Source organism: Artemia sp. Qi Xiang Cuo, chromosome 8, assembly GCF_049724085.1.
Source record: "Artemia sp. Qi Xiang Cuo chromosome 8, ASM4972408v1, whole genome shotgun sequence".
Taxonomy (NCBI): Eukaryota; Metazoa; Arthropoda; class Branchiopoda; order Anostraca; family Artemiidae; genus Artemia; species Artemia sp. Qi Xiang Cuo.
In genome coordinates, this window is record NC_142801.1 from 63,541,850 (window position 1) to 63,559,619 (window position 17,770).

A 17,770-nucleotide genomic window follows, 5' to 3' on the forward strand; every position below is an offset into this window, starting at 1 on the left:
TAGTCTGATTTTAATCGAGGTTTAATAGTTGATAAGGGGTCTTTCCCTCTTTTTTTTTTTTTTAGAAAATCAGCCAAATTTTATCAGGCGCGTAACTTTTGACGAGTAGCACTAAACTTAATGAAATTTATATATTTGAAATCAGCATTGATATCTGATTCTTTTGATGTATCTATTGGTATCAAAAAACCGTTTTCTAGAGTTTCGGTTACCATTGAGCCTTACTTACAGTTGTAAGCTAAGGCTCTGTTTGAAAAAAGACCACGAACTGTTTGAAAAGCTGGTTTTTAAATTCTCTTCAGGAGAAAAGCTCAAGTAAAGCTTACAAATCCAACAATAATCCAAAGCCAGATTTTAAATTTCAACCACATAATATACAAGGACATTTTCGACAAAAATCCTCAAAAACATTGAAAATACAAGTTATACAAAGTTCCTCTCGTCAAATCCTTTAACGTTTATATCCTGGAATCTCGATTTACCTCTATTTAAGATCTCTACTGCGCCAAGGTATAGTTTAATAAAGGTTCTCGAAATTTCTTCTTCCTCAGTTTGAAACTAGCTGTGAAATGATTCTGACGAAAAGAGTTCGGATCAAGTTATCAATAAAGCCAAATTTTATTCTGGATTATGTAGGAATTATTGTTCTTCTCGGATAGAGCATTTCATGGTAACTTTCTTTTAGGGAGAGGTCACCTCTGTTAATTGCTAAATGTTTATGTGACACTTTTTGTCTTAAGGATATTATTAACACATCGTGCTAAACGAAATATGCTGGATCGATTGGTCTAATCTTCACTCCTATATATTCTTTGGTATATTATTTGAATATATAGTATTTGGATATATTTGAATATACCCCCTCATTTTTGGAATAGTTTCTGTTCAGTTTGAGTTTTAGTGTAGTTCTTTACTTTCAATTGAGAACTTTTTATTTAATTTAATACACAAAAAGTTCGTAGGCTATGCGATGCATTTTATTTCTCTAATTTCGTAGACCAGATCCCAGGTAATGGCAAACCTGGATCGTCAGCAAATTTTAAATAATTTCAATTTCTCCTTCTAATATTAGGATTAAATAAAAAAAAAAAAGTTTTTCTAACTGGAAGTAAGGAGCAACATAAAAACTTAAAACGAACAGAAATTATTACGTATATAAAGGGGATTGCCCTTCCTCAACACCTCGCTCTTTACGCTAAAGTTTCTTAGTACTTTTAAAAAAGCGTCTAATTGTTCCAATTAAACGGCCCTTGTGTTTCAGGAGTCATTCTTAAATAATTGGGAAAAAATTCAAATTTTAGCTTAAAGAGCGAAGTTTTGAGGAGGAGGCAACCCCCTTTACTTACGTAATAATTTCTGTTTGTTTTAAGTGTTAATGTTGCTCCTTACTTTCAGTTGGAAAACTTTTTTGTATTTAATTTCTGATCGTTTTTTAGATAATGCCACGGAATCTGGCCCCACCTCCACGATTAAACCCCCTTCCCGCGGAAATATCCTCTAGACAATTTGATACCGGTGAAAATATACCCCGGACAATTACTTTTACCCACTCCTCGCGTAAAATTGAGGCGGAAAAGAAAAAGCAAGACATATAAAAGAAATTTTGTATAAGAATTCTGGCAAATTTCCTCAGTGTGTAATATACCCTGACAAGTTCACTCCCTGCAAACTTCCCTCCCCATGGTAAACTCCCTCATGGGAAAACTCCCAGCAGAAAATTTTTCCCTCCCCTCCAACCAGAAAATCTATGCATACATCCCTATAACAAATACTATGCGGGAACAATGGGCAAATTCAAAAACTTTAAGACCTTTCTCCTGGGGCTGAGGGGGGTGATGTTATTCCCTAAGGCATAGTTATTGGGTTTTTCAACTACGATGAACAAAATGGCTATCTCAAAATTTTGATAGGACGATTTTGGGGAAAAAGGGGAGGGGGAGGGGGCCTAGCTGCCCTCTAATCTTTTTTGTCACTTGAAAAGGGCGCTAGAACTTTCAATTTTCGTTCAAATTAGCCCTCTCTCGATATTCTCGGATCAATGGGTCAATACGATCACCCCTGAAAAAAAAAACGCATCCGTGATCTTTCTTCTGGCAAAAAATATTTTTTTTGCAGAATGAAGCGTGAAACCTCTATAATAGGGTTCTCTAATACGCTTAATCTGATTTTGTGATTTACATTAAGACCACTTCACTTCTAGGGGGTGTTTCCCCCTTTTTTCAAAAATCAGGAAAGTTTTCTCAGGCTCGTAACCTCTGATAGGTAAAACAAAACTAAATGAAGTTTATATATTTGAAATTAAAATAAAAAGGTGATTCTTTTGATATACCTAATGGTATCAAAATTTCGTTTTTGAGAGTTTTGGTTACTATTGAGCCGGGTTGTTCCTTACTTACAGCTCGTTATCACGACATGTTTGACAGTATATTTGAAGGGAAAAAATATAGTCACAATTAAAAATATAGTACCAGAGTCCTGGGCCCTGGCACTTGGTACGAAGCAGGCCTGTACATATTTTATTCTCTATTTACACTTAAGCTTAGTCATCACAGTGTTCTTTAGTTTTAAGTCGTGAGGCGTCAAATCACCAATTTCAGTTGAAATAAGAAATTCTGGCATGAATATCCTGTCTCTCCTGTTAATGCATCAAAGAATCACACATTTTGTAGGCCTTGTTGCCTTCTGGGACTCGTTGTGATTCTCATTGCTGCTTCCCTTCTAACTGCAGATTTCGTTTAAGATTCGATGTGATAATCCCTGTCGCTTATCTCCTAACAGCAGATTTCTTTGTCCATTATTTTCATTTGAGATTCGTTGTGTTGCTTGTTATTGTATATATCCTAGCCGCGGATATCGTTGTGCTTCATTTTTGTACATTTTTACCTAAAAATTTTACCCCGCCTTTTGCTTGAGCTGTTCAGATTCATTCATGTTCGGATTCAAGTCATGTGTAATTTTGCATGCGATCATAGATACCAAAAAACTTCTTTTCCAGCTTTTCCTAGTGGTTATAATTTTTATTTCATTGCATATTTATAATTAAGTAACAACCAGGAATGTTCCGTTGCCTATGTCCTCTGAAATATCTAAATTACACAATAGCATAATTATCTTTTTATTATGTAGTTTCAAGTCATAAGGATGTAAATCAGCGATTTCTGTTGAATAAAGAAATTCTGGCATGAATTCAGTTTTTATCTCTTGTTTACCCTTCACAGATTCCAAAATAACTTCATTCAAGGGTGGCTAAGAAAATCAGGCGTGAATTCATTTTCCTCATTCCTGTGGATCTTTGCAGACGCCAAAATAACACGTTTCTTCGTTCTAGGTTGTACGCTAAATTAACACGTACGCTAAATTAACACGTTCTTTCATAACACTGTAGTTTTCCTTTGTCTTCTAACTACAGATTCCGTTGTGCTAAATTTTTGTTTACAATTCAATATGATTTTTGGGGGTTTTGTTCCATGTCTTTTTCTTTAGCTGTTGAGAGCTGTTCGTCATTTTTCGTAATTTTGCATGCATCATAGATGCTAAAAACAATACGACCATCCCCGAGGGAAAAATAATTTAATTTTTTGCTCTTGAAATGTATTTAAAAGTGACATCACTCACGTGAATTTTTTTCCAAAACTGAGGCTTTAAACGAATTTTCTCAAACTTGTGGCCTATCTAGATATTTTTTTTTCAAGATATAAAATCTCAGGCTGCTAATTAAAAAAAAAAAAATAAAAAAAAAATACAGCCGTTTTCGAAAAAAGTATTTACATTTATAAATAGAAAGTTGCTCTATTAAAGAAATTAGATACATTAAAAACAAAATATATCGTTATTAAACACACATCGTTATTAGCAAAGGCGTACCCGTAATTTTACCCAGGGCAAGGGGGAAAAATCAACTCTGTCAAGAAGAGGAAACCATCTAATTATTAGAGTAGAAAAACAATATTTTTTGCTTCTCAGGGAATATTTACCTTTACATTATATATATTACCTTGCATTAAAATAAGTTAGAAAATTATGTTTATTGATATTTCTTTTTAGGAACTAAGCTGCTTTATCTTATCGTCAATCATGATTGGACTAACTATCACAATCTCTTCAGAGGCTCAGATCTTGAAAACAGAGTCGTCTGCTCGTAAGTATCTAACACAATTTTTTTTGCAAATTGTTTGAAACAACAAAAAAAAACCTTCATTAGTACTCAAAATACCTTTTACAATTTTTATAATTTAAGTACAATGAACATTTTGTAATTTAGTATGGAACGAATCAAATTATTTTCTTTCTTAGTACATAACAAACATCGTATGTTCTTATTTCCATACTCATAATTACCAAGTCGTATTTTCACGGGTATTATTTCCTTTTTTTAGGCCTAGTAGGAAGAGGGGGTTAGGTTTGAATCTACTCTCCCCTCTGTTTTGGATTGAAGTGAATTTAAAACTTATAAAAGGAATATGTCAGCTTCAGTAAGATGTCAAACGTAAGGCAAGCAAAAATTATTATGAATTAATTTTCGTCATGATTGACAGCAATCACCCTGTCATCAGCATGGTCGGCTTTGATTGGGCAGTAATGGTTGATTGGACAGTAACTTTTTTTTATAATGATTTTTTTTTTAAATGGTAAATTAAATAATAAAATAAAACGTTATGCATCATGGACATGCAGTTAGGCAGAACACAGAGGGATAGAGACAACACTGTAAAACGTGGAATAGCATTTAGATAGTAGATATATTAAAACAATTTAACTTTCAAACGTGTTATTTAGTCTAAGAACTGTGAAAAACAAATGGGGTATAGTTGTACCCCCCCGTTGAGCTTAAGAGAAATATATTTGACCTTGGGCGTTGAAAGGTTCCCTATGCCTTCCCAAGGCCAGAACATAATTTGCACTTTACTGAAGAAATATAAATGTTTTTACTTTTATAACTTTAATAGATCAAATAATATTTACATTTTCATTACTAAATATCAGTATATGTATATTAAACTGACAATGCACATTCATTTGTATTTTTTTCAGTAAAGTGCAAATTATGTTCTGGCCTTGGGAAAGCATAGGGTTATGAGCCCAACTTATGTTAGTATCTGCTCGTTTCGAGTTTGACTCGGTTATTTATTGTAATTTCTGTTCGTTTTGGGTTTCATTTATTTATTGATACTGATTTTTGGTAGTTTCACGCTTGGTAGATTATTTGATTTTATTTTTTCTCATTTTTTTTAGTCAAGTTCTTTACTTTTCTTTGAAAAAAATTATTTTGTAGAAAAAGCTTTTTAAATTAATTTCTATTCGTTTTATATTTACATAGTCTTTTCAGGGAAAAAGAAAATAAAACTTTAAATCGTTTCTTTTTTTTAAGGCTTTATAGTATGGCCTGTTATTTGTATGCAGGAGAGAAATTTTCAGCAATTTTTAACAACACACACCCTTCTAAAAATCTGGACACAAAAAGTAGTGTATAATTTAGTGTCATAACTCCTCTAGTTGACCTGAAATGGAAGACTTGATACCATTGGCAAAAAAAAATCTGTTTACTTTCTATGATAGCTTGGATACACTTACACTTTTTTGATTTGGTTAAGTTCTAAGAGCAGTAGTAGCCCCGAAGGTTTGAACATAATACCCTCAGTCGTTCTTGGGATACTGTTGAGATGCCTAATTGGGAATTAGCATTAACATAGTGAATTTTGACTTAATCTTAAGGCAACATTTAGTTTTTAAACATAATGGACAAATGGGAGGGTGGGCTTGGGAGGGACACAAGTCGCCTTCCAATCATTTTCGACTATTAAAAAGGGCATCAGCCCTTTCTATTTTCAATCGAATGAGCCCTTTTCGAAGTTCCTACGACAACTCCTTCGATACGAAGTGCCCTGGTCTAAACAACAACAAAAGAAAAAAAATACATTATACCCACATCGATCTTTACTATAAAAATGACAAGCTTTCGATTTCCAATCAAATGAGCCCTTTTAGAGTTTCTACGACAACTATTTCTATAAACACCTTATATGCCCCCAGGGAATTAATTACAACCCTTACCTTAAGGGATGTTAGGGTGGCTGTCATCCTATAAGACCTAATTTCAAAAACTTTCTACTACGTTGAACAAAATGACTATCTGAAAATTTTGATTGGATGCGTTTGGGGGAATGGTGGGTGTGAGAGGGGGGCTAGCTACCCTCCAATCACTTTCGACTATTAAAAAGGGCACTACTTCCCTCAATTTCCAATTGAATGAGCCTCTTTTGAAGTTTCCACAACAACTCTATCTATAAAAAAACCTTATATGCCCCCAGGGCATAATTTACAACCTTTACCCTGGGGGCTCTGGGGGTTTGTCATCCTTAAATACATCATTTACAAAACTTTCAACTACGTTGAACAAAATGGCTATCTCTAAACTTTTTTTGAATGTTTTTGGGGAGATGGTAGGCGTGAGAGGGGCTTTCCTATCAAATGAGCCCTTTTTGAAATTTCTACAACAACTTTCTATATAAACCTTATATGCGCCCAGTGCATAATTTACAATCCTGGCACTGAGGGCTGTGAGAGGTCTATCATCCTTAAAAACCTAATTTCCAGAACTTTCCACTACGTTCAACAAAGTGGATATCTTAAAATTTTGATTGGATGTGTTTGGGAAAATGGTGGGCGTGAGAGGGGGTTAGTTGCCCTTCAATCACTTTCGACTATTAAAAAAGGTACTAGCCCTTTCAATTTCCAATCGAATGAACCCCTTTTAAACTTTCTATAACATTGCTTTCTTTAAAAACCTTATATGCTCAGGGGCATAACTTACAACCCTTGCCTTGAGGGCTGTGGGGTGGGGAGGGGTTGTCATCCTTAAAAACCCAATTTACAAAAATTTCAACTAAGTCAAATAAAATGGCTATCTAAACATTTTGATTGTATGTGTTTGGAGAAAAGGTGGGCGTGAGAGGGGGTTAGTTGCCCTCAAATCACCCTCGACTATTAAAAAGGGCAATATCCCTTTGAATTTCCAATCGAATGAGCCCTTATTGAAGTTTCTACAACAAACATTTCAATTAAAAGCTTATTTGCCTCCAGGGCATAACTTATAATCCTTGCCCTGAAGACTGTGGAGGAGTGTCCTACTCAAAGGTATAATTTACTGAACTTTAAAATGCGTGGAACAAAATGGCTATCTCAAAATTTTGATTGGATTGGCTGTCTAAAAATTTTGCCTTACAATCACTTTCGATATATTAAAAAGGGCCCTAGCAATTAAAATTTCCAATCGAATGAGCCGTTTTTGAAGTTTCTACGACAACGTGTTCTATAAAAATTGTATATGCCCCCAGGGTATAACTTACAACCCTTGCCCTGAGGGCTGTGAGGAGGGGAGTCATCCTCAAGCACCTAATTTCCAGAGCTTTCAACTATGTTGAACAAAATGGCTATCTTAAAATTTTGATTTGATGTGTTTGGGGAAAAGTTTGTCGTTAGAGGGGTGTTAGTTGTCCTCCAATCACTTTCGACTATTAAAAAGGGCACTAGCCCTTTGAATTTCTAATCAAATGAGCCCTTTTTGAAGTTTCTACGACAACGCTTTCTATAAAAACCTTATATGACCCCAGGGCATAACTTGAAACCCTTGCCTTGACGGTTGTGGGGGAGTGTCCTCCTCAAAAACATAATTTCTATTCGGAAATCAACTACGCTGAACAAAATGGCTACCTCAAAATTTTGATTGGATGTGCTTTGGGAAATTGTGGGCGTGGAAGGGGTGTTAGTTGCCTTCCATTCCCTTTCGACTGCTAAGAAGGGCACAAGCCAATCCGATTTTCAGATGAGTGAGCCCTTTTCAAAGTTTCTACGACAACTTCTTCGTTACGAAGTGCCCTGCTCTAAAGGAAAAAAAATTAAGAATATATTGTGCCAACATCGTTCTTATATGCCCCCAGGGCATAACTTAAAACCCTTGCCCTGAGGATTGTGGGGGAGTGTCCTCCTCAAAAACATATTTTCTATCTGGAAATCAACTACCCTGAACAAAATGGTTGTCTCAAAATTTTGATTGGATGTGTTTGGGGAAATGCTGGGCGTGGAAGGGGTGTTAGTTGCCTTCTAATCACTTTCATCTATTAAAAAAGGGCACAAGCCACTCAAATTTCCAATTGAATGAGCCATTTTCAAAGTTTCAACTCCGTCTATACGAAGTGCCCTTGTATGAAAAAAAATGATAGTAATACATTGTGCCAACATCGTTCTTTACTTAGGCAGCGCAATTGCGCTGCCTATGATACCCCCAACGTTAGTAAAGCTGCCCACCTGATCAATGTTGTCATTACTCAACGTAACCTTTTCATCTTAGCTTATTCCTAGCCTTAGTGACTTAGTCTTCTTAACATTAATTTTCAAACATATTCTAGCACCCTTAGACCCCGACGCCGCGCCGGCGGATCGACTGAACGCCGCCGACGAGAGGCCCGGTCGAACGCCGCCGACGATAGGCCCGGTCGAACGCCGCCGAAGATAGGTCTACTTAACCGCTGCCAACGTGTTGTAAAACCACCGGCGCGTAGCAAGCACGCTACTATCCGCAGAGATAGTAGAGTTTGGTTGACTTCAGATTATGTTTGAGACACTTGTTTATTGTTTCAACTTCAAATTCGAACGTTTTCCTTCTCGTGTGGTTTAGTATTTCGATTTTCCTGATTAGAAATCAAGCAGAGCTTGCACTATCCCCGAATTTTTTGGTATTTCCCCGAAAATCTATCAGTCACCCCGAAAAAAAATTTGGTTCCCCGAATCCCCGAAAATCACGCAATCACGGTGCCACCCCTAGCGATTTATCACCAGTGACTTTCCCTGCCAAATATTACTTTGTATACCATAATTCTTCACTACTCTCTTGTTCATTAATTTTCGTCTCTTTTGCTACTTTGCATAAAAACCAGACAGATGCAATATGCAATTGCAAATATTGCAATATACACAGTTCTTCATATGCTAACAAAAAAACAGTATCGTCTTTATAAAATGACTTTAAATCATTTCGAACGTCGTTTCTCAATCGCTATTTCTACCATCGTTCGTAGTCAAGAATTTTATTTTCAAGTTAAATAGACTTATAGAACGAATTTACTACTATACAGCTTCAGCCTTCAGTTCGATTTTGAAATTGACAGCCAACAGATTGTTTCTACAGCTGAATTGTAAGTTTGCAGATTTTTTTTTTGCTTTTTTTAGATAAGATTTTCTTAATGTTTAATATTCAATTGTTGAACGCCTGAATGTTTAATATTCAATTGTTCGGAAGCTACCCCAAAAATATGACTCATCAATAAATTGTAAATTATTGCCTATAGGGGGGGGGGGTAGGGGGCTATCATTTTTAAGTGATAATACTTTATTTTTTTTTATTGAAAGCAGGGATACCAAAAGGATAATTATTTTTTTCATTTAAAGTGGAGACAGAAGAAAATGATATCAAATTCCCTGGGAAACCACTGAAATATTTTGATAGACCCAGGGCTCCCCATTAAGACTTCTTCATTGTCTTGGATATTTTTAGATTTCTCATAGGCTTACTGGCCTAATTTAGCTTTTGTGTGTGCTCTCTTTTAATTATATTCTTTGGATCTTATTGAATGCCACGCGAATCTATGACTCAGTTTTTCAATAATTTGAGGTATATCTGATTAATTTCGACATTTTTGTTGTTGTCTTTGTACCCCTTTACTCATATCCTCAATTTTTTTCAAGGAACACGAAGCTGTTTAACGTTATTTTGAGTGTTATTTATGTTATTTATTTATTAACGTTATTTTGTTTGTTTGAACCATATAGTGACCTAGTTAATTATTAAGTAACTTATTTTTCTAATGAAAGCTGAGACGATATCCTATCAAGGTGGTATCTAGAGGGGGGATGGTAGGGGGTATTACATTTGAATGATAATATCTCGAATTTTTTTATTGAAAGCAGGGATCCCAAAAAGTTATTTTTTTTAATTTAAAGCAGAGACGGCATTTTATCAAGGTGGTATCCAGAGGGGGGGGGGTAGTGAGCGATCATATTCAAATTATAATACCTCGATTTTTTTCGAAGCAGGGGTGCCAATAAGTGAATTTTTTTTTTTTATTTAAAGCAGATACGGTGTCCTATCAAGATAGTATCCATAGGGGGGGGGGGGGCATAGGGAGCTATTATATTTAAGTGATAGTACCTTTATTTTTTTTTTATTGAAAGCAGGGATGCCCAAAAGTTGAAAAGTTGACAAAAATTAACAAGATTTTCGTGAATTATACTTGATACAGCACTTGCATGGTTTTATCGTCCCAAAGGGAAAGTCCAATCCGTTTTTTTTATTGATGAGACGGGTTTAATTTGAAAACATTCATTCATAAGTACCAGGCAGATTCACACTAAAACGAATTGGTGTGACGAAAGCGATATCGACATCCCCACCTAACGTTGCGCTCGAGAGACAATAGCGCCCTTGGTCCAGTGCCCAAGTTACATTAAAAGGCCAGGTCATAATAAAAGTTTTCAATTTGGGAGGTTCAAGGAGGAGTCTTTGACAGTCATATGACCTCAGGGTACTAGATGTAACGTTCTTACGTATCTACAGTGGTTTAAAAAATTCGATCGCCCCACAAATGATTACCAAAAATATGCACAAATATGACAAATGTAACATTTGGAATATTATAACACTTTTTTCAAAGCTTTGAAGAAAAGCAAAAAAGGCTAAATACCCCTAACTACGCTTGAAAGTTATTTTAAAAAGCCAGCTACTAATCGCATCTCCAGAAACTAGCTGCTAATCGCATCTCATACCTTAGCCGCAGCAGTGTTATTCTCATACATAGCACTAATCACTTAAATGTATTTGTCTGGTATACAATACAAGGATAAAACCTTTATCAAAGTTCTTTAGAATCAAACGCTTGCTCATAATCTATAAAACTAAGGACCAAAGGTGTTGGACAACTCAGTCACTTCTCAATTATTAAACTAAGAGTGAAAATTTGGTCGAAACATCCTCTACCTTTGCTAAAACCACACTGTTCTTCTCTTAAAACTTTGTCTCCGGAATCTCTCAATCTAAAAAGTATCATAATGCTAAGTAGTTTACTACCTACAGAGACCAGACTAATGCCTCGATAATTACCACACTCACTTTTATCACCTTTCTTATAAATTGGCTTAATTAAGGTTTTCCTAAAATCATTTGGTACTTCCCCTTTTTCAAAAATCATCTTCATAATCTTCAATAACTTATTTCTAACCTCTGAGTCACCACATTTAAGAAACTCATTTACCACCCTATCAGCACCTGGAACCTTATTATTTTTAAATTATTTTTATACTGTCACTAATTCTTCCTCACAAAACAAATCTTCCTTCACATCCAATGTATCACAAACTTTTTCATTTTCCTTTATACCTTTTCCTGCAACTCTGTTTCGGTTTAGCACACTCTCAAAATGTTCCGCCCATCTCACTTTCTCTCTTTCCTTATCACTATTTGTGGCCTCGTTCCTATCTTTAACTGGGCCAAGTCAGGATTGACTACTGCCTCTCAATTTATTAGAATACCAGTACAATATTTTACTATTATGCCGTCTAGCTGCATCTTCCAAATATTCGGCAGTTTTATTCACGGCTTCCACTTCACACCTCCTTAGTTGATATTTTAATGCTTTCTCCACTTTCTTGACGTTCCTTTTGTTTTCATATGATCTATCACTGAAATAATTCTTGTACAAGTCCTTTCTTCTTTCTATTAAACATAAAGCTTTTTCACTAATATTCATAGTTGCAATCCTAGCTTTCTTCCCTAAGAGACCTTCAGCAACTTCACAAATTATTTTTCTAAAATTAATCCAACAATCATCCACATTATCAAATTTTAAGCTCTCAAGTTTAGTATTCAACTGTTCCTGGAAAGTTTTTCTCAAATTCTCATCCTGGAGTGTAACAACATCATACCTTCCCGGGAGGTAGTTACCCTTCCGAAATATAAGCTTTAAATTAACCCTTAACACTACTAGATGGTGATCTTTAATTTTAACATCAATAACAGCATTCCTATAAACCCTAGTATCTTGTATTGGTCTTGCCAGTCTTCGGTTTACTATAACATAATCAATAAGGTTTGCTGTCTTACCATCACGTGAATACCATGTTAACTTATGAGGCACTTTATAACTAAACACCGTATTGGTTATAACTAGATTGTTATACCTACAAAATTGCAAAAGTCTGTAGCCATTGCTGTTTTCTTTTCCTACAACAAATTTACCTAGGCTAGGATACCATCTATCCCTATTTCTACCGACATGGGCGTTGAAATCTCCTATTAGAAACATCATATTTCTATCTGGGACCCTGTTTATTTTCTCCTGTAACTGTAAGTAAAATTCATCTGAGTCACTAGTATTTCCGTCAGTCGGTTCTACATGGTCATATAGCCTACTAGTATAACTGATACCCTGAAATTTTTAGTCATAAATGAACAACTAGTATTCTATTATTAATACCTTCCCAGGCTAAACAAGACTTAGCAGCTTCCGTACTCATCATGAGTCCTACTCCTTGTCTACGTACCCCATCCTTCCTGCCTGAGTAAACAAATTCTATATCACCTAATTTCATGCTTCCTACTCCTGGGATATGAGTTACTGAAACTCCTAACAAGTCCAGTTCAAATCGTTTGAATTCGTCAGTCAAAATGTCGATACGATGGTCATTTTTTAACGTCGTAATATTCCAAGTTCTAATTTTCATGTTCTTTAAATCATTGAAATTATTTTGGCTTCAGGAAAAGCAATGATCCCGGATACCAGTGCAGGACGGGGATCACATATCTTCTCAAGTCTACACCGAAGTGCTTAAGCCGGCTTAGAACCGAACAGCAAGAAGTCCCTGGGACCTCCATGAATGGAGGCTTTGTGCAATCCTGGGCCCATCTTGATAACAACATGGATTTCAGTACTTGGCGATGCTCTTCTATCAATAAGAGTTGAAATCCTACACAGACAATCTCAAGCCTATTACCTCCGACTCATTACATATTCATGCCTACAAATATTATGCTACTACGGGGAGGCGGCCCATAGTAGATATATGAGATATGAAGAGGTTTTTCAGCCCGATGGCGACCGTCAAAACAGACCAAGCCCAGAAGAGTTGTCCATTAATCGGAATCCCGTGCGAATGCTGTGTCGTTTACTAGGCTATAATTTCGTTGAGAGACGTCACTCCTCAGATAATTAATCTAATCTAATTCACCGCTAATGTAATTAATTATTAAAATACGAGATTTTCAATTTATTTTTTAAATGATGAAATAAATTATTTAAATAGGTAATGTAAATATTAATGATCTTTATTGAAGATTTACTGCAAGTAGCTGCCTTGTACAGAGACAACCTTGAGCTCCCTTGTGAAATTAGAAGTCCTGTGTTTGGTGACAACGTAATTCTTGTAATCTGGTATAAAGGAAACCAAGAATCACCGGCTTATACGTAAGTACTCCTTTCATTATTTTTTGTTGTTCTTTTTTGCGTAGAATTATTCATAGACGCACTTAAGAGCTTATCCATGATATTATTGAAAACCTATCAGATACCGTCTCGCTTTTTGCAGTAGAATACCTAGTACGAATAATTTAAGCTAAAACCTTCAAAAATGAAAATTGAATAATAATGTGAACAAATGATTATTATTGGAAAAGGAATTTTACTGTCAAGCAATGAAAATCCCTTATTAAATGACTTAATAATCTTTTTTACGAACTTAAATTGTATATTCTTTCAATATTATCATTGGCTGCATCCAGAATTTTGGTTTGAAAAAAACAAACTTGAAAACACGTCAAAATTAGTTTATTTAAATTTGTAACGTTTTTACGAGACCAAAAAATTTCAGGGGGAAGGATTCAAATCCCCTATTCCCTCTTCATGGATACAACCTTGATTATTGTCACTTTCAATTACTTTTAATCTATTAATTAATATGCTATGTTCGGCGAAAACATTACTCTTGAAATTTGGTATGAAGAAAGCCAGGAATATGTGGCTTTTACGTTTAGACTTACCCAAACACTTACCTAAAAATCTTGCTAATTGCATAGAGAGGCTAAAGCACAAAAATAATATGAGTAAGTAAATTCAACCAGATAACATATTCAATATATTATATTGATAGGCAATGACGTTATATTGAATATAACGTCATCGTTTTGTGTTGAAATAAATGTCGTTATATTGAATATATTACCTATCGATTGTATTGAAATAAAATGGTTAGTTTTATATCTTCTTCTGAACTAAGCACTAGAATAATACCTACTTCATTACGTTGAAGAACTCTGTTTATCGGATTATTGGAGATACTTCCAGTATAATTGGGCTGCAGCCCCTCCCTCTAATATAGCCTCAGGCTAAAGTGTTTTTTATTTATTTTTATAAACTAGATACTTGAACAAACTGTTAATCAAAGAACAGGGCCAATAAGAATGCAAAACTGACAGGGCTAATAAAAAAAGGCCCGCCCCCTCCCAAGTCTGAAGATTTATCTCAAATCTTCCCCTATATTATCATATTGTGTCCCCCCCCGCTCCATAAATTGCCGAAATAAAAAAATATGTATGTATTAACTTGGTAAATTCAAGTATTACTTACCTCTTCTTTTTTCTTTAGGAGTAGCAAAAATTTAGGATTCTTTTTAGGGAATCATATTTTGCGCATTTAGTGACTTGAAACATTTTCATTCTTTTACTTAGATACTACTTACTTCTCAAAGTGGTTGCTTGTTTGTTTTTTATTCTTCTGTAGTAGTAGTAGCTTTTACCGTGCAGTAGATAGGCTCGGACCATAAAACAAAGCTCCCTCATCACTGAATTAGATAGTTGAAATCTATGTCAGCTAAAAAAATACGTTTTTTTTTCTTCTTTTTTTATTTTATTTTTCTAAACTAGCAATTGGAACAAACTGTTAATTAAAGAACAGGGCCAATAAGAATGCAAAACCAATAAAGTCATTACTTAGTTTTGACCTAGGGTCGTATCCAGGTATTAGGCTTAGGGGGAGGGGGAATAAAATAAATGAAAGTACATCTGAAAATGCTTTAAGTGATAAACTCTGAAAACGTAATTAAAAAGTGTCTTACCATGGTGTACAGTTTTCCGTTTTAATGTTCAAATCGTTCTACTTGTATTCTCTTGATTGTTCTAAACACGTTGAGCAAATACTTGTTGAACTTATAAAAAGGGCCATAGTCTAATGTTTAGATTTTTGCATGCTATTCAAAAAAGAAGAAAAATGTCAGAAATGATAAACTAAATTAGCTTTCTTCTAGCATACATTTTTGTTTAATAAAAGGGTAGAGGGCATGCTGCACTTTCAAACAGTGTTTTCAGTTACTTCTCATTGCAGCCAAAAAGTTAAATGTCACAATGGTAGTATTTTTCTTTGTTATTAGCTAAAGTAAGCCGAAGTTGAAATCTAAAATTTTGTTCCAAAATGATTTGACTTGAAAAATTCAAACCACAAATCCTTCGAAAAACACCCAAACTGCGATTGAATTTTTGTGACGAGAAAGGGCCCCAGCCTTCAGGCCCTCTGGTTCTATTTTAGAAATGTTTATCCATTCGAGCTGTCTCTAAAAGAAAGGGTAGAGACAAAATAAATTTCCTCCTCGGAGCGAAACCTGAATTAAGAAAATAAACAAAAATAGCAGAAACATAAACAAACGAAAATAAACACAAAACCAAATTAATGAAAAACAGTTCTTTTCCGTATAGCAGTGTTAACAAATGTAACTGATTTCTTAGCTACTTACGGATTTGTTCGACGGGAATTGCCAGGAAGCAGTGAATTAATATCACAAAGGAATTTCTCTGAAATCGTGAAGTTCCTTGGGACTGCAGAGAGAAAACGTATCACATCTGTTTCGCTATTATATATTCTCGTACATTGGATTATGATACGCTTAGTTCCAATCTGTTTTGATGCTGATCTTTAACTTGGTAAATTAAATAAAAAAAAAACTAGTTTTTTAAACTGAAAGTAAGCAGCGACATTAAAACTCAAAACGAACAGAAATTATTCCGTTTATGAAAGGAGCTGTCCCCTCCTCAGCGCCTCGCTCTTTACACTAAAGTTTTTTATTGTTTAAAAAAATAAAGTTGTGAGACAGTGTCAAACTTTAGCGTAAAGAGCGAGGCGTTGAGGAGGGGACATCCCCTTTCATATACGGAATAATTTCTGTTCGTTTTAAGCTTTAATGTCGCTCTTTACTTTCAGTTTAAAAAACTTGTTTTTATCTAATTTCTGATCGTTTTTTAGTTAATGCAGCATTTATTTTGCTCGCCGTCATTGAATAAGTAAACAAAATTTGCATAAAAATTTTACTTTTCTTTTGTTAAATGGCTGTCTCTAAATTGGGTTCTGATGTAATTTACAAATTAACTTACGTAACCCTAGTCAATACCCTGCTCTTTAAGCTAAAGTTCGAATTTTGTTCCAATTCTTTAAAAATGACCTCTTAATCACAAAGGCCGTTAATTAGAATAAATAGCTCTTATGAAAGTACTAAGAAATCTTTGGCTTAAAGAGCGGGGCATTGACTAGAAGGTGAACCCAATTATATAGCTAATATTTTTTGTTCGTTTTAAGTTTTGATGTTGCTCCTTACTTTCAGTTGAAAAACTTGTTTTTTATATTTAATTTCTGATTTTGTTTTAAAAACTATGATGGGAAATCCGGCGCCCCCTTCATAGCAATGTCCCTTCCCCCATGGAAACATCCTTCATGAAAAGATCCTCCCATATAACCCCCCACCCACCCCGACCCCCCACTACCAGAAAAAATTCCCCCTGAAAATGTCTGTATACTTCCGAATAACCAATACTATATGTTAACATTGGGTAAAGTTCGTAACTTTCAGCCCTCCCCCTGGGGGCTTCGAGGGATTAAGTCATTCTAAAAGACATAGTTATAATATTTTCGACCATGCTGAACAAAATGGTTATCTCAAAATTTTGATCGGGTGACTTTGGGAAGAAAACTAGCGTGGGAGGGGGCCTAGTTGCCCTCTATTTTTTGGTCACTTAAAAATGGCACTAGAACTTTTAATTTCCGTTCCAATGAGCCCTCCCACAATATTCTAGGACCACTGGGTCGACACAATCACCCTTGGGGAAAAGAACAATAAAAAAACAAAAAAAAAAAACACGCATACGTGATCTTTCTTCTGGCAAAAAATGGAAGATTCCACATTTTTGTAGATAGGAGCTTGAAACCTCTACAGTAGGGTTCTCTGATACGCTGAATATGACGGTGTGATTTTCATTAAGGTTCTATCACTTTTGGGGGGTCTTTCCCCCTTTTTTAGAAAATCAGCCAAATTTTCTCAGGCGCTTAACTTTTGATTGGTAAGATTAAACTTGATGAAAGTTATATATTTGAAATCAGAATTAAAATCTGATTCTTTTGATGCATATATTGGTATCAAAATTCCGTTATCACGGAATCACAGTTCGTTATTACAAACTGTTTGATCACAGATACCTGAGAGATAAAAAAAGAAATTTGATTAGATAAAAGTTAAAAATCCAAAATGAAAGTTTAAGTCAAATTTAAAGCAAAGTCATATAAAAGAAATATATAAGGAGATCTACTGCCCTCCCCTTTTTACAACACTATTTATTCTGAACTTTTAATGTATTACAAGAACCTTAACAATTATAATCTCAATAAAGCACGAGCTAAACTTTACTTTT

At 34.9% G+C, this 17,770-nt stretch overlaps 1 protein-coding gene across 1 annotated transcript in view; it reads left to right on the top strand.

Annotated features, from left to right (window-relative positions):
• Positions 1-588: 588 nt before the first annotated feature.
• Positions 589-17,770, top strand: part of LOC148949688 (protein turtle homolog B-like) — a 211,503-nt gene continuing 194,321 nt past the window's right edge. Inside the window, exons 1-3 of the mRNA XM_089093061.1 lie at positions 589-670; positions 4,045-4,138; positions 13,382-13,511. Of these exons, the coding sequence (XP_088949187.1) occupies positions 668-670; positions 4,045-4,138; positions 13,382-13,511 (227 nt within the window). The 5' untranslated portion in view covers positions 589-667. The remainder of the gene's footprint in view (positions 671-4,044; positions 4,139-13,381; positions 13,512-17,770) is intronic.